We start from the raw sequence: 23579 nt of genomic DNA on the forward strand, positions 1-23579 counted from the left end.
ATTTAGACTGCTACAGTCAACAATGTCTCTCTTTCATACTAGAAAAATTCCGGGTTGGCAATTGCAAGCATCTCAAAATGACCAGACCCTGAAGAAAGGCTGACTTGCCTCATTCAAAATGAGGGCTCTAGAGGGCTCTAGTGGATAGTCTGGAGAAACCTGGCGTCTGAGGCTTAGGAGCTTAGGTTTTTGCTCCTCAACACAGACTTTGACGTTGGGGTTGGGGGCTACTCTTTTGATTGCTGACTCCCTCCAACGGGACCAATAGTGTTTTCCTACCTCACAGGGATGTTGTGAGGATGGGCTGTAGAAGTAATAGTGGTTACCATTCATGTAGTTGTGAGTATCATGATTATTGTTTCCTGTAATGTGGCTTGGCATTGGCAAAGTGCTTTTTGATTGTTCTTGATCACATATGATGGGGGCCAGGCACTGACTCAGGCGGATGCAGTGAAGCTCTGGCTCAGTCGCTTGCTTTTCGTGGTGTGCTGCCAGGAAGAAACTTTGCTGATGGGACTCAAGGTGTCACCTTGGACAAGAAGCAACTGTGTCTGTCTGAGGTTCCTGTGGCCATCTTTATTTGTGTATTAGGCAATTCGTATTTCCCCCTTAGGTTCTAGCCTTCTGGATCCCGGCCAACGACCTAGATCTTAGCCTCAGGCCCTGTCACTGAGCTGAAGGTAGTAGCTGATCCACAGAAGTTCAGTAAACAAGGACCAGATTTCTGCTTCTCCAGGAGAAGAAGCCAGCTAACCCCTCTCTTCAAACACACTGAGAGACTACAGTCAGACTTTCCCTCTTACATCTAGCCTTACTGTAGCCATACTCCTTGATTGCTCTCTCACATCACATGCTTCTCTTCATCAGTTGTGAGGCCTCTCATTCTTCTCCCAAGCCAGACTCAAATATTGTATTGATGTCAAAGAAGAATCACTTAGAGTTTGGAATATCTTGTTCTCTCTCTGCTCCATAGCTTCCATATTGACACCAGTTTCTTTCTAGTGGAGAAGTGGAGTCTGTGAAGCCAGGGAAAGACACATATGAGAGTCAGAAGGACTCTCCCTGACTTGCCTGGGGCCTGTCTTTCCCACCTTCTCCGGTCTGTCTAAAACACACACACACACACACACACACACACACACGCTCTCTCTCTCTCTCCACACACACACACACACACACACACACACACACACTTCTTTCTCTTTCCCCTGACTCAGCAACATTCTGGATAAAAGCCAAGGAAGGACTTCAGGAGGGGAGTTTCCCCTTTCTCAGGGCAGAATTTTAATCTCCGAACCAACAAGAAGTTCCCTAATGTGGATTGAAAGGCTAATGAGGTTTATTTTTAACTACTTTCTATTTGTTTGAATGTTGCATATTTCTGCTAGTGAAATTTTCCCTTAATAAAGCCATTAATACACCAATCGTATTTTCTTATTTACAACAGACTGAGAGAATTAATGCTGTTAACATTGGATCTTTTTTCTTTTTTTTTTTTTCCTTTTTTTTCTCTCTCGTTTGCTTTCCAGGTCATGCTGACCTGTTCAGCTTGGACTGTTTCACATTTGTTTTTAATGTCAGTTTAAATGTAATTGTAAAAGCATGTATGCTCTAAAATCATGTAGTTACTTTTTTCAGTGGAAAAGCCTGGTATTCGAAAGCATTTCCAGGCTCTGCAATTTCATATGAGCAGGTTTTTGGTAAAATCTTTTTTCCCTCACTCAGGATGGTATCTGGACAGTGAGCCCCTTTCTTCTGGCTCAGTAGTCAGAGAGAGGAGACTTGGAGACAGTTTCTGCTGGATCCTGTGCTTTGGCAAGGATGTGCAGCATTGCATATCATTCTATCATTAATTATGTTTACTCCTCCATGAACTAAAAACCATTAGACTAAATAGTCCAACATAAACCTTGAAAGATAAAATTTGATATTCTTTTGCCTGGCCATTTCTCTGACCCAGAATTGGGGCTGGGAGGGGATTGGAGACTTGGGGGAAAGAATCAAGGAGCCTTCTTGCCTGGGGGAATTTGGCATGCACTTATTAATCCCATTTGGTTGCACTCCCTACTAATCCCTCACTCTATACCTGCCAAGGATTGGCTCTGCTCCCTGCTTCTCATCCCTGTCCTAGTTCTTCCTCACCTATCTCCATTTCCCACCACTGATCCTTCTCTCCTGTAAGATGCTATTCAACCCGATGAAATATAAAGAGTAGCACCACCCTGGAAGTCAGGATACCTTAGTTTTAGCTCCTGCTCTACCATTATCTAGCTGTGTGACCTGGGGCATGACTTAACCTTTGCTCTTCAGTCTGAACAGTCTTTAAGAATTGGTTTGGAAGAGGAAGGAAGGGATAGACAAGATCCAAGGCCTTTGAACTCTTTTTTGGAAATGGATCCTTTTCTTCAAACAAAATTTGATGCAGAGTCCCAAATTTACCTACAGAATAAAATGCTGCTGTTCTTGTTTGAAAGGAAGTGGGGTGCTTGGAGCCACATGCTCAGGCCCACTTTGCCCCCTCTCAGGAACCCTCGAAAAAACTTATAGGACTTATAGGACTCTTGGGGATCTGCCAAGTCTCTCTTATGTTACATTTCAGTCCTTGTGAAACTCTATATGTTTCATCAGTTCACTTTTTCAGAAAGTTCACCTGCTTGGGGTAAAGGTCATGAAGTGGAGAATGTGGGGCTCAGTAACTAGCAATAGTAAAAAACATCATTGATTGGCTTGCAGAATTTACTCTGTTCTAAACATCTTACACACATACTCATCTGAAAAATCACAACAACCTTGTGAGGTAGATCTGTTATTATCTTAAGATTCTGAAACCTGCCAGCTTGACTCTCAATCTTTGACTTAAGACCAGTTGCCCAAGATGGAAGGTTATACTTTTCACAGTTTACCACCATAAGCAGTCTTTCAGAGTGATTTCTAGCTAGAGATCCATTCTTAGAAAAAGTCAGAACCTGCCCATTAGCATACACTGTCGCATGGTGCAGAGTACCTTCACTGGGTTCATTTCATTTCCTCCTAAAAATAGTCCTATGCAGTAGTCCAGTCATATCATCACCATTATATAGATGAGAAAAACTGAGGTGTAGGAGAAATCAAGAGATCTGTTCAAGGTCACACATTCCATAAGACTCTGAATACCACCATCAAGAATAATAAACCTTTTATGTGAAAAGCATTTTAGAACTTCAGTGTCATTATTGCATTCTGCCTCCTGGAGTTCAGTGCACTTTTTCACCATGCTTTAATCTTGGAGTCCTGGTGGTACAGAATCTGCCTTCTACTCTCAGACAACACCACAGTGTCTTTATCCCTCATAACAAACTTATGAATTAAGTAATGATATTATCCCCATTTTACAAATTAGTTAACTGAGATACCGAGAGGCTAAGTCTTGCCCAAAGTCACACAGCTAGTCAGCAATAGAGCCGGAGTTACAAATGAGGCAGCCTGACTCCAGAATATTTGCTCTTAACTACTACTCTTTATACATATGTAAGGAAACTAAAAGCAAAAGAGGGAAAGATGTCTCTGAGGTCCCACAGTGAGCTCCCCTGACTCACAATCCAGCATTCCTCTGACCTTCTAATCCTAAAGTTATACAATAAGGTCCCTTGACTCTAATCCTAGTAGATGGAAAGATGGCTGGCATGATTTAAGCCAGAGGCCACAAACTGGCTTCCCCAGAGCCAGAATTCACCTTCAGAATTCTGTTTGTCCAGCACAGTGTTTGTTTAGAAAATTGACATAGACTGCCCCTAGGCAGGGCATCAATCACTGTCATTGTCCCCAGCCCTCCCCATTTATGTTTGCCAGGCTTTTTTACTCATTTATGTGTCTGCCTGACTTGTGAAGATATTTGAGTTTATGACTTTTAGATTTAAGCATTGCAATATATAAGCACTGCACACATGCATTCACAAAAGTATAGCCTAGTCTAGCTTCACAAAGAATTTGTAGCCCTACACCAAACACACCTTTATGTTTACTTAGTGTTTAGAATTAGATTTAAGATCAGAATTTAGTTTCACAGGCATTCATGTTTGGAAGAACCTCAGTTATTGTTTTTTGTTTCATACTGTCTCGCCCTTGCTTTCCCTGCTGTGTCTGGACCCCTGTCAATCCTGCTTTCTGCCATTCTTCATGCCTGAGTTAGGGCCCCTGCAAGCCATTCACTGGTTAATCTTTAGGAATGAATGGAGAGTGGAAACCAGTTTGGAGGGTTCACTATGTCCCAAGCATCCTCTCATTTAGTTCTCATAAGTGTCCTAAGAGACAGGTGGCAGAACATTCATTTTATAAATGAGGAAACTAAATCTCAGAGAAGCTGAACAAAGACCTCAAAGTCATTAAGGTAGTAATTAACGGAGCCGGGATTTGAATGCAAGACTGTTGGACTCCAGAGCCTATTCTTTTGCCCTACACCACAGTTCCTTACAAGGAAGATGTATTCGTTTTCTATTACTGCATAACACATTGCCACAAATTTAGCAGCTTCAAACATTTATCAGCTCACTGTTTTGTAAGTCAGAAGTCTGGCACAGCATGGCTAGATTCTCAGTTCAGGGTCTCTGAAGGATGAAACTGATGTGTTTACCAGGATGCATTCTAATCTGAAGCTCAGGGTTCTCTTCCAAGCTCATGTAATTATTGCAGGATTCAGTTATTTGTGGTTGTAGGACTAAGGCTCCCGCTTCCTTTCTGGCTACCAGCCAAGGGCCATTCTCAGCTCTTGGAGGCTGCCCTCTTTCCTTATCACGTGGACCCCAACACCTTCAAAGCCAGCAACAGAGACTCTTCCTTGTGTTGAATGTTTCTCACTCTACGGATGTCTTTCCTGGAGGATCCCAGTCCCGTAAGGGCTCACCTGATGAGGTCAGGTACATCAAGAATAGCGACCCTTCAAATTCAACTGAATTAGCACCTTCATTACATCTACCTAGCCTTTTTACAACAGCATCTAGGTTAGTGCTTGACTGAATGACTGGAAACTAAGGTCTCAGAATCTCGGGGGCCGTCTTAGAAGTCAGCCTACTACAGATGTTGATTCTTTTCATGTGTCAAATTTCATAGTGAGATAGGGAGAACAGAAACATCACATCCTTGACCTTAGGTAGAGGGATTCAAACTTTCTAAGACTTTGGAAACTTCATGCCACTTTCACCTTTTCCTTGATCATGGTTGAGAAGGCCTATATCTTGGAGTGGCCAGGAGTGAGACTGGAACAGTACCTAAAGGTTAAGGACGCTAAAGAAGTTACAGATTGGTTACATCTGCTCCTCCCTAGAAATGATCCATGGAACCTGATTTGAAATCTTTTTCTCTGGTGCTATAGAGATAGCTCCCACAGGGGTCTAATGCCCCAGGGCTGAAAAGTTAGTTCCCCATAGGATCCAGGCATGATATCAGGCCAGGTGTTACAATCTCCTAAAGAGGAGGTATGGACTGGAAAGCCCCTTGCCAATGGACCTTTCTTGTCACTGCTCTGACCCAAGCCTAACAGGGCAGAGATAGTGAACAACTCACATACTATTAAAACTATCCACTTATACTTCCCCCTTTCTCTTTGCTTTATCACTCCATTTAAGTAAACCAATGAGTCTCTGCCTTGACACAGTGGCAAGCTGACCTGTATCTTATATGAAAGAATTAGATTTGACTCTGGGGCTCAGGTGCAGAGGGCAGGAGGGGCATAAGAATGGCCTTCATGGAAGAAAAGAAGTCCTTGGATACTGAGTAACAGCTGAGACTAGCAAGCCTCATTGTCCAGGATTCCAAGTCGTCTAGCAACATCCTGGTCTCTGCTGCAGACAGAACAGAGGATCCCCCGGCAGAATGAATGGAGTCTGATTTCAATTACGTTCAGTATAGTCACTCTCTTTAGGCAGAGAAGCCAGAACACCTGGTGCAGCTAGGGCCACTGTGGTCACAGGGACAAGCACACTACCTGGGTCCTGGAGGCAAGTGGGAATGCAGTTTTTCTTCCTTAAGCAGATGCCATATAGGCCTGGGGAGGAGGATGTGAGAATACCAGCCAAGTTCTCATTGGCACTATACAGAGAAAGGGGAATTATTTCATCTTGATGGATTCTCCCCACAGTCTCTGCACATATTGATCTTACTTGTAATGGGTTTGCTTAGGTTCACGAGTCATCATCCCAGGGAGATCTGAGTCATTGGTGGGAAAGTCGAGGCGACAGATTATATCTCACTGATCTCACTGTCACCAATTGCTCTGTGTGCCCCTCCACCTTTTGAAAAAGTCCATGGATTCATTTGTGTATAATTCATTTGGATTTATTTCTTCTTTATCAATAGCTTTAGTGGGGTATTGCAAATGGGAAAGTTGCCCCAGAGAACAGTGGACATTCACAGCATTATTCAATAGAACTTTCTGAGATGATGAAAATCTTCTATATCTTATGTTGTCCAGTATAATACAGCCACTAACTACATGTAGCTTTTGAACACTGGAAATGTGGCTGGTGAGACTAAGGGATTATATTTTTAATTTTTTAATGTTGTAATTAATTTAATTTTAAAAAATTTTTGCTTTCTATTTTATAGTTTAATAATTAAACTAAACTTACGTAGCCCACATGTGGCTAGTTGGCTACTATACTGGACAGTACAAGTCTAGAAGGATCTCAGAGAGACACATGCTGAGATACAGCAGGAATAAGTTAGTCAAAAAGAGAGCCAATGTAACATAGGGAATTCTGGATTGGGAATTAGAGCCCTGGCTCTAATCTCAGCTCTGCCACTAGGTGACCTTGCCCTCTCTGGCTTCAGCCTCCCCATCTTTGACTTGAAAGGTTAGACTAACTAACGTCGAAAGTCCCAAAATGGTGGCTATGGACTGAATTCAATTTTGGGATACACAAGTTTCAGGAATTTTTTTAAAATCTATTAATGCCTTCTAGGTGTGTGTATGCACGCTTGCAGACATGTGCCCATGCACAAGCATGGGAAGGCAGTAAGGCATTCATTTCAATTCACCAGTGTACTAACCATTCACACACACACACACACATACACACACACACATGCACACACACCCTACTGTATTGCCTATGTAGAGCCTGAAGATCTTTTAATCTGTCACCATTGGATAAGATAATTTCTAAGGACCCTTCCTGTTTCGTCATGCTGAAAATCTTTAAGCCACTATAGTGTCCCAAATCTATTCCAGTTTGGGCAGATGACTGGAGTATTCTCATAGCCTCCTGTCTATTCCCTTCTGGATTTGATACTAGTTATGAAGTTTGGAGTCAAGGGTGAAGAAGGGAGGCAGGGATGATATAACCCCAGCCCCACTCCTCAACTCTGCTTTTGAGTTAGAAGTAGGGTTCAGGGCTTCAGATTCCTTGGGGAGGCAGTAGAGAGAATATGGGCTTTATAATCAGAAGATGAGGTTCAGATGATTGGATTCTCACCTTTTTTATAGCTGTGTTACCTCAGTTTATTCATTTGTAAAATAGGGATAAGAAATATCTTTAACCTCCTAAGATCATGTGGAATTAAGTGATGTAATGTGATGAAGCGAGGCACGCAGAAGGCCCTGAAAAAATTAGTAGTTACCCTTAAGGGGACTAAATGGTCTGGCAACTCCCGAGCTCAAAGCTAGAAAAGTCCAGTAATGGGGAAGATGGTGTCTTTCTGTAGGAACTGTAGCAGGGGAGCAGATCCTGTAGGCCACCAGTCTGTGGAGCTGTGTCCAAGAACTCATGTTTGCAATAGGTCCACCAAATGACAAGTTATTGTGGGGTTCAGGCCTCTAACTCAAGAAGATGGTCTTGGCCCAGATCATACCTTGCAGCCTGTGCCTTTGGTGGGATGTGGGTGTTGGCAGTGGCTATGCATATCTCCTTATTACTGGCTGTGCCAAAGCCCTGCAGAAATGATTGTTGGACAAAGTCATCTTGCATTCAGGGCTGGTTTTCCAGGCTTCCTTGTTATTTTCCCCTGAGTTCTTCTGTGTTCCTCTTGCAACACCAACCCCACTATTTTCCTCTTCCCTACCCTAGTTGTTGGTCCAAACATGTAATCCATTCTTGCAGTGATTTATTGGGTGACACTATGACTGGAGTTTGCATTGAAGGACTTCTTTTTCTAATTAGAACTAAAAGTCAGTTCCAGGCTGGGTGTGGTGGCTCATGCCTATAATCCCAGCACTTTGGGAGGCCAAGATGGGAGGATTGCTTAAGGCCAGGAGTTTGAGTCCAGCCTGGACAACATAGTGAGATCCCATCTCTACAAAAAATGTTAACCAGGAGTGGTAGTGTACACCTCTGGTCCCAGCTACTTGGGAGACTGAGGAGGGAGAATTGCTTGAGCCCAGGAAGTTGAGGCTACAGTGAGCTTTGATCATGCCACTGCTCTCCAGCTGGGTGACAGAGGAAGATCCTCCTTCAAAAAAAAAATAAAAACTAAAAAAAAAAGTCAGTTCCAGGTTGTATCTTTTTTCACAGGGGCCGGACACAGATGAGCAGCAAGTTTTGTTGTATTTATCCATTTAAATTGAGCAATAAAATTCTCTCTTTGGTTTCTACCTTTCTTATTTATTATTATTATGTTAAAGGGATTAAAGTGGTTTATGGTCTTTCTCGGTGCAACTGCTTATGCTAGACCTCAGAATTATGACCTTTTCAATTATTTATATTTCTGTCTATATAAATACTGGAAAAAATAGTACAAAGTAAGCATCGGGATGCCTAAGGACCTCTAAATTGTGTGTGTGAGCACCTGGGGAAGATGGTTCTTAAGGTTTGAGTTTTGGATTATTGTGGTTGTCTTAAATAATGTTATTTCTATCATTCTTTCCAATGACTGTCTCCTAGCATGGTTCCCATTTTACAGACTGATGGTAGAGGCAGAAAGATTCTCTCAATTCTTTGATACTATTGAGGATTTCAGCCTTTCACCACTCTTCTCCCCTTTGCTAAAAAAGAAAAAAAATCAATATGTATGTTACAGTGAATTTTTTAAAATATTTTTTATTATACTTTAAGTTCTAGGGTACATGTGCACAACTTGCAGGTTTGTTACGTATGTATACATGTGCCAAGTTGGTGTGCTGCACCCATTAACTCCTTATTTACATTAAGTATATCTCCTAATGCTATCCCTCCACCCTTCCCCGACCCCACAACAGGCCCCAGTGTGTGATGTTCCCCTTCCTGTGTCCGGGTGTTCTCATTGTTCAATTCCCACCTATGAGTGAGAACATGCGGTGTTTGGCTTTTTGTCCTTGAGATAGTTTGCTGAGAATGATGGTTTCCAGCTTCATCCATGTCCCTACAAAGGATATGAACTCATCATTTTTTATGGCTGCATAGTATTCCATGGTGTATATATGCCACATTTTCTTAATCCAGTCTATCATTGATGGACATTTGGGTTGGTTCCAAGGCTTTCCTATTGTGAATAGTGCCACAATAAACATATGTGTGCATGTACCTTTAGAGCAGCATGACATATAATCCTTTGGGTATATACCCAGTAATGGGATGGCTGGGTGAAATGGTATTTCTAGTTCTAGATCCCTGAGGAATCACCACACTGACTTCCACAATGGTTGAACTAGTTTACAGTCCCACCAACAGTGTAAAAGTGTTCCTATTTCTCCACATCCTTTCCAGCACCTGTTGTTTCCTGACTTTTTAATGATCACCATTCTAACTGGTGTGAGATGGTATCTCATTGTGGTTTTGATTTGCATTTCTCTGATGGCCAGTGATGATGAGCATTTTTTCATGTGTCTTTTGGCTGCATAAATGTCTTTTTTTGAGAAGTATCTGTTCATATCCTCTGCCCACTTGTTGATGGGGTTGTTTGTTTTTTTCTTGTAAATTTGTTTGAGTTCTTTGTAGATTCTGGATATTACCCTTTGTCAGATGAGTAGATGGCAAAAATTTTGTCCCATTCTGTAGGTTGCCTGTTCACTCTGATGGTAGTTTCTTTTGCTATGCAGAAGCTCTTTAGTTTAATTAGATCCCATTTGTCAATTTTGGCTTTTGTTGCCATTGCTTTTGGTGTTTTAGACATGAAGTCCTTGCCAGTGCCTATGTCGTGAATGGTATTGCCTAGGTTTTCTTCTAGGGTTTTATGGTTTTAGGTCTAACATTTAAGTCTTGAATCCATCTTGAATTAATTTTTCTATAAGGTGTAAGGAAGGGTTCCAGTTTCAGCTTTCTACATATGGCTAACCAGTTTTCACAGCACCATTTGTTAAATAGGGAATCTTTTCCCCATTTCTTGTTTTTGTCAGGTTTGTCAAAGATCAGATGGTTGTAGATATGTGGCATTATTTCTGAGGGCTCTCTTCTCTTCCATTGGTCTATATCTCTGTTTTAGTACCAGTACCATGCTGTTTTGGTTACTGTAGCCTTGTAGTATAGTTTGAAGTCAGGTAGCGTGATACCTCCAGCTTTGTTCTTTTTGCTTAGGATTGTCTTGGCAATGCAGGCTCTTTTTTGGTTCCATATGAACTTTAAAGTAGTTTTTTCCAATTCTGTGAAGAAAGTCATTGATAGCTTGATGGGGATGGCATTGAATCTATAAATTACCTTGGGCAGTATGGCCATTTTCATGATACTGATTCTTCCTACCCATGAGCATGGAATGTTCTTCCATTTCTTTGTATCCTCTTTGATTTCATTGAGCAGTGGTTTGTAGTTCTCCTTGAAGAGGTCCTTCACGTCCCTTGTAAGTTGGATTCCTAGGTATTTTATTCTCTTAGAAGCAATTGTGAATGAAAGTTCACTCATGATTTGGCTTCTGTTTGTGTGTTATTGGTGTATAAGAATGCTTGTGATTTTTGCACATTGATTTTGTATCCTGAGACTTTGCTGAAGTTGCTTATCAGCTTAAGGAGATTTTGGGCTGAGACCATGGGGTTTTCTAGATATACAATCATGTCACCTGCAAACAGGGACAATTTGACTTCCTCTTTTCCTAATTGAATACCCTTTATTTCTTTCTGCTGCCTGATTGCCCTAGCCGGAACTTCCAACACTATGTTGAATAGGAATGGTGAGAGAGGGCATTCCTGTCTTGTGCCAGTTTTCAAAGGGAGTGCTTCCAGTTTTTGCCTATTCAGTATGATATTGGCTGTGGGTTTGTCATAAATAGCTCTTCTTATTTTGAGATACATCCCATCAATACCTAATTTATTGAGAGTTTTTAGCGTGAAGGGCTGTTGAATTTTGTCAAAGGCCTTTTCTGCATCTATTGAGATAATCATGTGGTTTTTGTCTTTGGTTCTGTTTGTATGCTCGATTACATTTATTGATTTGCATATGTGGAACCAGTCTTGCATCCCAGGGATGAAGCCCACTTGATCATGGTGGATAAGCTTTTTGATGTGCCGCTGGATTCGGTTTGCCCGTATTTTATTGAGGATTTTTGCATCGATATTCATCAGGGATATTGGTGTAAAATTCTCTTTTTTTGTTGTGTGTCTGCCAGGCTTTGGTATCAGGATGATGCTGGCCTCATAAAATGAGTTAGGGAGGATTCCCTCTTTTTCTAGTGATTGGAATGGTTTCAGAAGGAATGGTACCAGCTCCTCCTTGTACCTCTGGTAGAATTCGGCTGTGAAATCCATCTGGTCCTGGACTTTTTTTGGTTGGTAAGCTATTAATTATTGCCTCAATTTCAGAACCTGTTATTGGTCTATTCAGAGATTCAACTTCCTCCTGGTTTAGTCTTGGGAGGGTGTATGTGTCGAGGAATTTATCCATTTCTTCTAGATTTTCTAGTTTATTTGCATAGAGGTATTCATAGTATTCTCTGATGGTAGTTTGTATTTCTGTGGGATCGGTGGTGATCTCCCCTTTATCATTTTTTATTGCATCTATTTGATTCTTCTCTCTTTTCTTCTTTATTAGTCTTGCCAGCAGTCTATCAATTTTGTTGATCTTTTCAGAAAACCAGCTCCTGGATTCATTGATTTTTTGAAGGGTTTCCCGTGTCTCTATCTCCTTCATTTCTGCTCTGATCTTGGCTATTTCTTGCCTTCTGCTAGCTTTTGAATGTGTTTGCTCTTCCTTCTCTAGTTCTTTTAATTGTGATGTTAGGGTGTCAATTTTAGATCTTTCCTGCTTTCTCTTGTGGGAATTTGGTGCTATAAATTTCCCTCTACACACTACTTTAAATGTGTCCCAGAGATTCTGGTATGTTGTGTCTTTGTTCTCATTGGTTTCAAGGAACATCTTTACTTCTGCCTTCATTTCGTTATGTACCCAGTAGTCATTCAGGAGCAGGTTGTTCAGTTTCCATGTAGTAGAGTGGTTTTGAGTGAGTTTCTTAATCCTGAGTTCCAGTTTGATTGCACTGTGGCCTGAGAGACAGTTGGGTATAATTTCTGTTCTTTTACATTTGCTGAGGAGTGTTTTACTTCCAACTCAGTGGTCAATTTTGGAATAGGTGTGGTGTGGTGCTGAGAAGAATGTATATTCTGTTGATTTGGGGTGGAGAGTTCTGTATAAGTCTATTAGGTCCACTTGGTACAGAGCTGAGTTCAATTCCTGGGTATCCTTGTTAACTTTGTGTCTTGTTGATCTGTCTAATGTTGACAGTGGGGTGTTAAAGTCTCCCATGATTATTGTGTGGGAGTCTAAGTCTCTTTGTAGGTCTCTAAGTAAACGCTTTATGAATCTGGTTGTTCTTGTATTGGTGCATATATATTTAGGATAGTTAGCTCTTCTTGTTGAACTGATCCCTTTACCATTATGTAATGGCCTTCTTTGTCTCTTTTGATCTTTGTTGGTTTGAAGTCTGTTTTATCAGAGACTAGCATTGCAATCCCTGCGTCTTTTGGTTTTCCATTTGCTTGGTAGATCTTCCTCCATCCCTTTGTTTTGAGCCTATATGTGTCTCTGCACTTGAGATGGGTTTCCTGAATACAGCACACTGGTGGGTCTTGACTCTTTATCCAATTTGCCAGTCTGTGTCTTTTAATTGGAGCATTTAGGTTAATATTTACATTTAAGGTTAATATTGTTATGTGTGAATTTGATCCTGTCATTGTGATGTTAGCTGGTTCTTTTGCTCGTTGGTTGGTGCAGTTTCTTCCTAGCATCGATGGTCTTTACAATTTGGCATGTTTTTGCGGTGGCTGGTACCGGTTGTTCCTTTCCATGTTTAGTGCTTCCTTCAGGAGCTCCTGTAGTGCAGGCCTGGTGGTGACAAAATCTCTCAGCATTTGCTTGTTTGTAAAGGATTGTATTTCTCCTTCACTTATGAAGCTTAGTTTGGCTGGATATGAAATTCTGGGTTGAAAATTCTTTTCTTTAAGAATGATGAATATTGTCCCGCAATCTCTTCTGGCTTGTAGAGTTTCTGCCGAGAGATCCACTGTTAGTCTGATGGCTTCCCTTTGTGGGTAACCCGACCTTTCTCTCTGGCTGCCCTTAACATTGTATCCTTCATTTCAACTTTGGTGAATCTGATAATTATGTGTCTTGGAGTTGCTCTTCTCAAGGAGTATCTTTGTGGCATTCTCTGTATTTCCTGAATTTGAATGTTGGCCTGTCTTGCTGGGTTGGGGAAGTTCTCCTGGGGAATATCCTGCAGAGTGTTTTCCAACTTGGTTCCATTCTCCCTGTCACTTTCAGGTACACCAATCAGACGTAGATTTGGTCTTTTCACATAGTCCCATATTTCTTGGAGGCTTTGTTCATTTCTTTTTACTCTTTTTTTCTCTAAACTTCTCTTCTCGCTTCATTTCATTCATTTGATCTTCAATCACTGATACCCTTTCTTCCAGTTGATCGAATCAGCCACTGAAGCTTGTGCATTCATCATATAGTTCTCATGCCATGGTTTTCAGCTCCATCAGGTCGTTTAAGGCCGTCTCTACATTGATTATTCTAGTTAGCCATTCGTCTGATCTTTTTTCAAGGTTTTTAACTTCTTTGCGATGGGTTCGAACTTCCTCCTTTAGCTTGGAGAAATTTGGTCGTCTGAAGCCTTCTTCTCTCAACTCATCAAAGTCATTCTCCATCCAGGTTTGTTCTGTTGCTGGTGAGGAGCTGTGTTCCTTTGGAGGAGGAGAGGCACTCTGATTTTTAGAATGTTTCAGTTTTTCTGCTCTGTTTTTTCCCCATCTTTGTGGTTTTATCTACCTTTGGTCTTTGATGATGGTGACATACAGATGGGATTTTGGTGTGGATGTCCTTTCTGTTTGTTAGTTTTCCTTCTAACAGTCAGGACCCTCAGCTGCAGGTCTGTTGGAGTTTGCTGGAGGTCCACTCCAGACCCTGTTTGCCTGGGTGTCAGCAGCAGAGGCTGCAGAACAGCGAATATTGCTGAACAGCAAATGTTGCTGCCTACTCATTCTTCTGGAAGTTTCATCTCAGAGGGGTACCTAGCCATGTGAGGTATCAGTCTGCCCCTACTGGTGGGTGTCTCCCAGTTAGGCTACTCGGGGGTCAGGGAGCCACTTGAGGAGGCAGTCTGTCCGTTCTCAGATCTCCAGCTGTGTGCTGGGAGAACCACTGCTCTCTTCAAAGCTGTCAGACAGGGACATTTAAGTCTGCAGAGGTTTCTGCTGCCTTTTGTTCGGCTATGCCCTGCCCCCAGAGGTGGAGTCTACAGAGGCATGCAGGCCTCCTTGAGTTGCGGTAGGCTCCACCCAGTTCGAGCTTCCCAGCTGCTTTGTTTACCTACTCAAGCCTCAGCAATGGCAGGTGCCCCTCCCCCAGCCTCACTGCTGCCTTGCAGTTCGATTTCAGACTGCTGTGCTAGCAATGAGCGAGGCTCCATGGGCGTGGGACCCTCTGAGCCATGTGTGGGATATAATCTCCTGGTGTGCCGTTTGCTAAGACCATTGGAAAAGCGCAGTATTAGGGTGGGAGTGACCCAATTTTCCAGGTGCCGTCTGTCACAGCTTTGCTTGGCTAGGAAAGGGAATTTCCTGACCCTTTGCACTTCCCGGGTGAGGCGATGCCTCTCCCTGCTTCGGCTCACACTTGGTGCACTGCACCCACTGTCCTGCACCCACTGTCCAACAAGCCCCAGTGAGATGAACCCGGTACCTCAGTCGGAAATGCAGAAATCACTCATCTTCTGCGTCGCTCACGCTGGGAGCTGTAGACTGGAGCTGTTCCTATTCGGCCATCTTATGAATCATGCATGTTCAACTATGAGCAACTATGTGTATTCAATGGGAAATGGAATACCATAAAATTACCATATGTTGAGCCCAAAATGATAGGATAGAATTTGATAGTCTGAGGATGGAAAGGACCTTCAAGGCCACTTTTAAAAACCCCATTCCCATATGATGCTTGAATTCTTAACCACTGTGCGTCTAGTATTTTCTCATTTCCAGTGATATGTGTGCCTGCCAACCTTTCCGTCTCCAAGAGCTTTAACTATCAAAATGTATGTGTGTGTGTTTGTGTGTGTGCATGTGTGTGTGAGTGTGCATGTGTGTGTGTGTGTGTGTGTGTTTAGAGAGAGAGAGAGAGACAGAAAGAGAAGGAGAGACTAAAATCCAATTCACTGTTTTTTCTGGGACCCAAAGAACAAGTCTAGTCATTCTCCATTTCTAGTCTCTTTCCCTAGCAATCGGCTAGACATGCTAGACATAGACACATGTACATCACTCCTTTGAATTACAACATTCAGTATTTGTCTATCACTTATATGATAAAATACAAACAGTTTTTATTTTTATTTTTTTAGAGACAGTGTTTTACTATGTCACCCAGGCTAGAGCATCAGTGGCACAATCATAGCCCACTGCAGCCTGGAACCCCTGGGCTCAAGCAATCCTTCCACCTCTGCCTCCTGAGTAGCAGAGACGACAGATGTGCACCACCAGACCCAGCTAATTTGGTTTTTTACTATTTTTTGTGGAGATGGTGTATTGTCTTGTGGTGTTGCTCAGGCTGATCTTGAGCTCCTGGCCTCAAGCACTCCTCCCATCTCAGCCTCCCAAAATGCTGGGATTACAGGCATGAACCACCTTACCCAGCCAAATTTCTTAACATGATATACATGCTCCTTTAAAATCAAGCACCATCTTTGCTTTCAACCTCATTATTAACCACTTTCCCATATATGCAACATATGTTTCAGCCATACTAGTGTCTAGTTTTTCCCCGAACACTCCTTGGTGCTTTTGTTTATGCCCTTTCTGCCCACCTTTGCCTGGTGAAATCCTCATCAATCTTCAAATTCTAGGTCAAATACTATCTTCCATATAAAGCATTTTCTTAACCCACCTATGTGAAAACATTAGTGTTTTCCTATTTTGTTGATGCCTCCATTGCAGCATTTTCCAGTCCAACGTTTTCTAGAATTGATTGTGGCCAGGCTACCAGACTGGGCCAGGGCCTGTGTCTTTTCTGTCACCCAGAAGCAAAGGTCTAACAATGGATATCTGCTGAATGAATGAATGAAAATGAATCATTAATATATTAGTAAATGAGTTGATTAAACTTCCAGGTATGGATACTGAAGGCTGCATTCAGGCAGAGCTGGATCCAAGGATATGCTAGGTTGGTCTGGCACAAGAATCAGAGTTTTCCTCTGCAAGCTATGAAAAATTTGGGTTTAGCAGGTATTTGGGATGATGAATTGTACATTTAACCAGTGTTGAATGAGCACTTGTCCTTAAGGAGTTTAGAGTCTGTGACCAGGGAGAATGGTGATTTTCTTAGCTAGGGCAGTTTTTCTAAAAAGGTAGTTGCATTGTGTGTTTTTGACCACTGATGATAAATTCAAGTTTCTCTTCCTTCCCAATAGCCCGGAAGCTGAAGAAACTTGGTAATCTGAAACTACAGGAGGAAGGAGAGGCTTCCAGCACCACCAGCCCCACTGAGGAGACAACCCAGAAGCTGACAGTGTCACACATTGAAGGCTATGAATGTCAGCCCATCTTTCTGAATGTCCTGGAAGCCATTGAGCCAGGTGTAGTATGTGCTGGACACGACAACAACCAGCCCGACTCCTTTGCAGCCTTGCTCTCTAGCCTCAATGAACTGGGAGAGAGACAGCTTGTACACGTGGTCAAGTGGGCCAAGGCCTTGCCTGGTAAGGAAAAGGGAAGTGGGAGCATGAGATAAGGGGGATCATATTTAGTGAACGCTCCTATGGACCAGCCACCATGTCTGGTGCTTTTCTGCCCATTAACTCAGGAAGTCTTCATCATAACCCTGTGGGAGAGGGATTGTTACAAGTCTCAATTTAAACATACAGGGATCGAAACTCAGAAAGCAAAGAGAAATATAGTATTATTGGGTGTCTTATGTGGCCCACATTGATGCACAGCAGTCATGCTTTCATATTCAACTCACAAAAATGGTCAGCAAATTTTCCATTAATCACAAATCACATAGACCTACCCATATATGCCTTAGGATGCTCTTCTATATTTGCACACACAGGCTCACCCCAAAGATAATCTCTAGCTTGACTGACATTCTGTCTTCAATGTCATCTTTAGGAGCTATATCATGGGAACTCTCATAATATGGTATGGTGGAAAGAACATGAGGTTGGGAATCAGAACACTTCGGGTCTACTCTTAGCTCTGCTAGTAACTTATTGTGTGATCCCTTCCCCTTCTGGGTCTCAATTTCTCTATCTGTATAATGTATAAAGCGTGGTTTGTATCAAACTGATGGTTTCCAGTTTTTGAAAAAAGGAACGCTTTTTGCAACTTAAACTACCTAAGGAATCATAATGGGAGGAAAGATTAGGTAATAGTGAAAGAATTACCAAGTGTTGGTCTAACAGAAGTTGGATAACAGAAGTTCCTCAGTGATGGGGAACTCACTTCTTTCTTATGTCATCTGTTGTTTAAACAAGTCTGGTTATTAAAATATTACAGCTTAAGGAATTCTTAGAGATCCTCTATCCAATGATTCACAAACTTTCCTTTAGCAGCCAAGTGCTTTATTTCTCAAAAGAATTGTACACAGATACAAGTGGAGCTAGTTTATTTAAAGCCAGAGCCTGTAGCTTGGGCCTCACCAGTTTAGCCTCTTTCTCTCTGTCCCAGGGAAGCCCTAGGTCACTCTTGCAAAATCCTAGGGCTCCAAGGAACACAGTTTGAAAACCAGTGAAGTATATGCCCTTTAAAGGTTCTCCTAATCCTGCAATTATGATTCAAAGACTCTTTTGAAATAACAACAACCAAACCTTCTCTTGTGGAGTCAAAGATTAACCTGCCTTTCAATAATAACTACCATTCAGGTAGAAATTTATAGTGAACAGAGCAATTTTGTATGTATTACCTGAATTGATTGTTATAGGAATCCTATAAGATGAGATTCTTTCTCTTATTTTACAGACCAAATAGGGAAGCTGTGAGAATGATGTGATTGGCCTATAGTTACATAGTCAGAAAATAGCAGGACCAGAACTTGAGCCCAGATTCTCTCCTGATTCCAAATTCTCTCTATTCCACTCCACCTGTAGGCTGTAGCACCACTGCAGTTCTGTAGCCCTGGGCTTTACAGTGAGGGGCCAAGGCTTCATTGAAGGCCACTTGGGTCATACTATGGGCTTGTTGCATTTGAAGACATTTCATGTTGGCTGTCAAGTCTTAGATTTGTATTTCCAACTCACAGGGCCTGGTCACAGCCCTAACCATCTCTTATACCTTCTCAGCTTGGGAAGCTGAGGTTGACTAGCCAATAAGAACACTGAAAAGGAAACCCAAGGACTCTGACTGGATATGCTCTGTGCCAAAACAGAGGGTTCACTCAGAGAGGAAAAATATAAAAAAGAAAAAGGAGAAGGTTGCTTTAATTCTTATCACTTTTTCATGTGGATATTTTGATATCATGTGTTTGACAGAGATTCAAAGTTTAATCTTCCCAAGCAGTTTCCAAACACTTATCTCATTTTATAGGCTACAGAACTTTTTCATATATATGATCCCACTTAATCTTCACAACAATTCTATGAATCATAGAGACTATTATTTCCATTTCACATGCCAAGGCTCAAAGAGGTTAACTAACTTGCTCCATTTGGTCACTTAACACATGGAACCAGAACTTGACCTAGACCTTCGGATTTCTAAATTGGTTATCTTGACAATAACCTAGTGCAAAACACTATAGCAGAATTTGTATGACTTGGGATCACTGGGGCTTTCCTTGGCCCAACCACCAAGATGGAAAGCCCCCTCCCCTTACATTAACAAATCTGCAAGCCAATATCAGTTCACCATCTAGCTTGCCAGACTAAATGATTTCTGACCCCAAGTCTTTTAAAATAATAGCTTCAAAAGAAAACCAATTACCACATTCACAAGAACTGTTCTTCATATTATCTATAATTACCTACAAGTGCAAGTAATTTGCTAATTCAATAGATTGAGTTCTTGACCTGTAAGATGAACTGTGCTAGGCCCCTAATAAGATAAATTTTGTTTTAAGTTTTCTGTGACAGTAAAGATGTATGAAAATTGCCTAGTAGAGTACCTGGCACATTAATAAATGATAACTGTTAATTTGGAGTGGGTGAGTAGACTGGGTGTGCACAGTATATTTAGAATCAAATTTATCTGGTTTGGAATCCTAGCTATGGACTAGTTCTGTGACCTTGAGCAAATCACATGTCTTCTCTGTGCTTCTGTGTCCTCATTTGTAAGATGATAGAATAATCACTACCTTTCAAATTGTCGTCAACAAAAAGATTATGTATAAAGAGCACCTAGTAAGGTAGCCTGAAACATAGTCGATGCTCTGTAAATGGTGGTTTATTCTTATGAGACTTGAATGCTAAGCCATTGCTTTCACGAAACTCAATTTTAGCTACCACTTGCCTTGCCTAGAAGCTCATGCATGGACCCCAAGGTGAAATTGCCTTCTCTGAAGACCTCGGCTGGCAGATGTACTACAGCAGCAAAGATTTCCAAACTGGCCTTTCTTTGAGCCCATTCTCCCAGACTAGACAGGAGACTACAAGTTTCTGCTGCACATGAAAAAAATATGATGTCAATTGGATTCTAGTGAGAAAACAGAGTCTCAAAGAAACTGCTTCTGCTCCCTAGCGTGTTTAATGTGTTTCAGAACCTGAGAATGACTCCTCTCTGTTTCTCCAGAACAGCCTAACACAGTGGCAAATGGGTGTTGAGTGAATGCATAATTAAGGAAATCTGTAGGGTTGCAGCTACTCTTTCCTCAAGTAATCCCTTGATAGTCATGTAGGCTACTTCAGAGATTGGGCATTAGAGAACAGAGTCAGGTATTATAATCAGATTAGACTCTAGGGAGATTAGCCAGCCATATTGCTGATATGTGCACAGTTACTGGGTTTGAGTGCTAAGCAGCTCTCATTAAGGACAGTTAATTAATATTATGGCCAAATTAAGCTTTCCCTTTTCTCTCCTCTTTGTTAGTTCGGTGGCATTTTAGGGAGAAAAAAATAAGCATCAGTATGGACAATTTGCTTGATACCTGTACAATTTAATTCTCATCCTTCCATGTGCCTTCACATTCACACATTCCACCAGAAGACCAAGGTTCACCAGCCAAAAGCTTTTCTTGCTCCCCACTGCCTCCTACCCAAGATATTCAGGGTTCAACCTCCCAGGCCTCTTCTCTAAGAGATCCCTGGTTGCTACATGCTTAGACCCTGCTTCTTATTTCCTGCTGAAAAGGGTCAGTCCAAGGCATTCTGTGCTACAGAAGGGTTCCAGGCAGGAACTACTCTGGGATCTGAGGCTCCAGCCGGTCTGTCAGCGTGTCATTACAGTGAAGGTGGGAAGCACAGGCCTGGGAGCTAAGACTGCTAAGATGAGGGACTCTAGAATCCCTGATACCTGGAAGGCCTAGGATCTAAAAGAAAAGAACAGGGAAATGGGGCTATATGAGTGGACAGGGACCAACCAAGCAGAACAATGTGTCTGGATAATGTAGACTTCAGACCTGATCCTATGGCTGACAAAAGCTGGTGACCTTGGTAGTTCCTGAGCTGTAACCTTCAGCAGTGGAGTAGAAAAAACACTGGAGAAGAGAATCAGAACACCTGGGTTCTAGTATTAGTTCAGCCACATATAAACCATATGACGTTGGGTAAGTCAGTTTATTTCTCTGGCCCTCATGTTCCTTGTTGGTAAAATAAGTGCCACATCACCTAACCTCTGGGATTATTGTGAGAGTTAAATTAGGTCATCAACAGGAAAGTGAGAAGTTTGATCTAAATTTGGGGAAGCATTCCTAATGAGGTATGATGACAAAATTTCAGATAATTCTGGATTTGTTGGTGAGAAGAGAGAGTGTTGGTAGGGACGAGCTCTGAGGTGATGCCTTTATAACTTTAAGCATCCAACTGTTTCAAAACCTCCAGGAGAACATGGCCATGTCTGTTCTACCTGTGTATTATTGTAGATGTAGCTTCTGGGAGCCTCTGCTCTCTGAGCTTAAGGGAGGTAATTTGGAGATCATTTAATTCTCATTTTACAAAAGGAAAAAAAATTGAGGGTCTTTAGGCCATTTGTTTAGGTAATATTTCTTAAGTGCCCACTCAAATACGTGGACTGTACTAAGTACTAGGGAGGTAAAGATAAATACGAAGATATGGTCCCTGTCTTCAAGAAGCTCCAAGTCTTGTGGGGGAGACAGACATGTATATACATAGACTTCAATGCTGTGTAATGACTGCTATAATTGGGTGAGGCTACACAAGGTGCAATGAGAATGTAAAAGAAGAATCTTTAAGCCTTCTTCTTGGATGAGTTGGGAAGGGCTTCGCAGAAGAGGTAGCCTTTGAGTGAAGACTTGAAAGATGAATAGTGTTTACCGGATGAAAGGCCTGAGAAGGAGGAATGCATTCTAGGCAAAAGTAACTGCCTGTGCAGAGGTAACAGAGATATAGAGGCATGTGAGAGGGCAAGTGGCAAGAGATCAGTCTAGGTAGGCAGGTCATAAAGGGCCTATTCATGTATAATGATGGCAGTAAGATGGGGATGGCAGTAGGGTGGGAAATTAGTAGGGCCAGGGTACCTATTGAGTAGAAAAGAATGCAGAGGAAATGCCAGGCAGAAAGAGGATGGATGCAAGAGAGGGAACATGAAAGTGGTGAACAGGAGGCAGTGGCTGTCAAGACATCTCTCCATACCCTGTACACTGTATGTAATATCCATCTCCCAGGGTTGTTAGAAGGGTCAAACCAGATCATAGCTGGAAAACAGCTTTGTGAAGTGAAAACTGCTGTTTATGTGGGAGAAATGATTGTTAAACTGCATCTTTGGAAAGGTGAAGTGATCAAGAGCACAGACCTTGGAATCTGACTGCTTTGCTTTGTAACTTGGTCTGCCAATTACTAGCTGTATGATCTTGGACAAGTTCCTTAACCTGTCTCTGACTCACTTGTACTGGTTCACAGAATGGAGATAATAATAGTACTTACTTTACTTATTGTTGTGAATATTAAATGAGATAATATAAGTAAAGTGCTTAGAAAAGAGTTAAATGTACCCCATAAATACATACAACTATCATGTACCCAAAATTATTTTTAATTTTTTTAAAAAAGAGCAATCCAATAGCAAAAGAAAAAAAGAGTTCACTCATATAAGCAGTCAATAAGTGTTAGATTATTTTTCTCTTACAACTGACAATGCCCTTTTTGTCTCCATCATCATCTCATTTGAGCAGCTCAGGGAAGTAGGGAGGATAAGGAATATTATCCTCACCATATAGTTTGTGCTTTTCCCCACCACCCCTTAATGGCCAGCCTGGATGGTCCCTGGGGATCCTTAGGGGATGCCCGAATGCCAGAGCATCTCTGCCCAACAGGGACTCAGACTTAGCTCAGCCCGTCAGTACCCAGACTGACCACTGCCTCTGCCTCTTCTTCTCCAGGCTTCCGCAACTTACACGTGGACGACCAGATGGCTGTCATTCAGTACTCCTGGATGGGGCTCATGGTGTTTGCCATGGGCTGGCGATCCTTCACCAATGTCAACTCCAGGATGCTCTACTTCGCCCCTGATCTGGTTTTCAATGAGTGAGTGCTCCTGGGGCCCAGACCTCACTAAAATACAGCAGCTTGGCCAGACCCGGTTGGTGGTGATGGTGATGGGGTGACAGTGAAGCTTAGCTCATTTGATCTGCAGTTGTCGCAGCGGATGCCCCAGCCAGCCAATCCAGTATGAGGTGGCTTTGCCCTGGCTTTCAGCCAACTGGTAGGAGCCCAGGAGGATGGTGCTGAGACCACCCCTTTCACACCCAAGAACCAATCCTAGTCATGTTTCTGGTCTGCTTTGCAGCTTATCTCAAAACCACATGGAAAGATTCCTCCCCTTCACATATAAAAGAGGCAGAAAGACTCTGGCTTTAAGGGCTGGAGTTTCTTGGGTTCTTTTGCTACCACCAAAGGCTACTTCTAGTCACCATTTGCTGAGCAACTAGTTTGTACCAAGACTATGCTAGATACTTTCTAAATCCTAGCTCATTGAGTCCTCATGGTGACCTGACCTCCCCTTTTTATAGATAACACTATTTTTTTATGGATGGGGAAAATCAGGCTCAGCAAAATAAAGTGACTCACCCAAAGTCACAGAGCTAGTGCCTGTTGGAGACAAGATTCAAACG

General features: G+C 42.1%; 1 protein-coding gene across 1 annotated transcript in view; it reads left to right on the forward strand.

Annotated features, from left to right (window-relative positions):
- The window catches only part of AR (androgen receptor), a 183824-nt gene that overhangs the window by 148005 nt on the left and 12240 nt on the right, over positions 1 to 23579 (forward strand). Inside the window, exons 4-5 of the mRNA XM_019019731.3 lie at positions 16771 to 17058; positions 22848 to 22992. Coding sequence (XP_018875276.1) covers positions 16771 to 17058; positions 22848 to 22992 — 433 coding nt within the window. The remainder of the gene's footprint in view (positions 1 to 16770; positions 17059 to 22847; positions 22993 to 23579) is intronic.

Source organism: Gorilla gorilla, chromosome X (genome assembly GCF_029281585.2).
Source record: "Gorilla gorilla gorilla isolate KB3781 chromosome X, NHGRI_mGorGor1-v2.1_pri, whole genome shotgun sequence".
Classification (NCBI taxonomy): domain Eukaryota; kingdom Metazoa; phylum Chordata; class Mammalia; order Primates; family Hominidae; genus Gorilla; species Gorilla gorilla.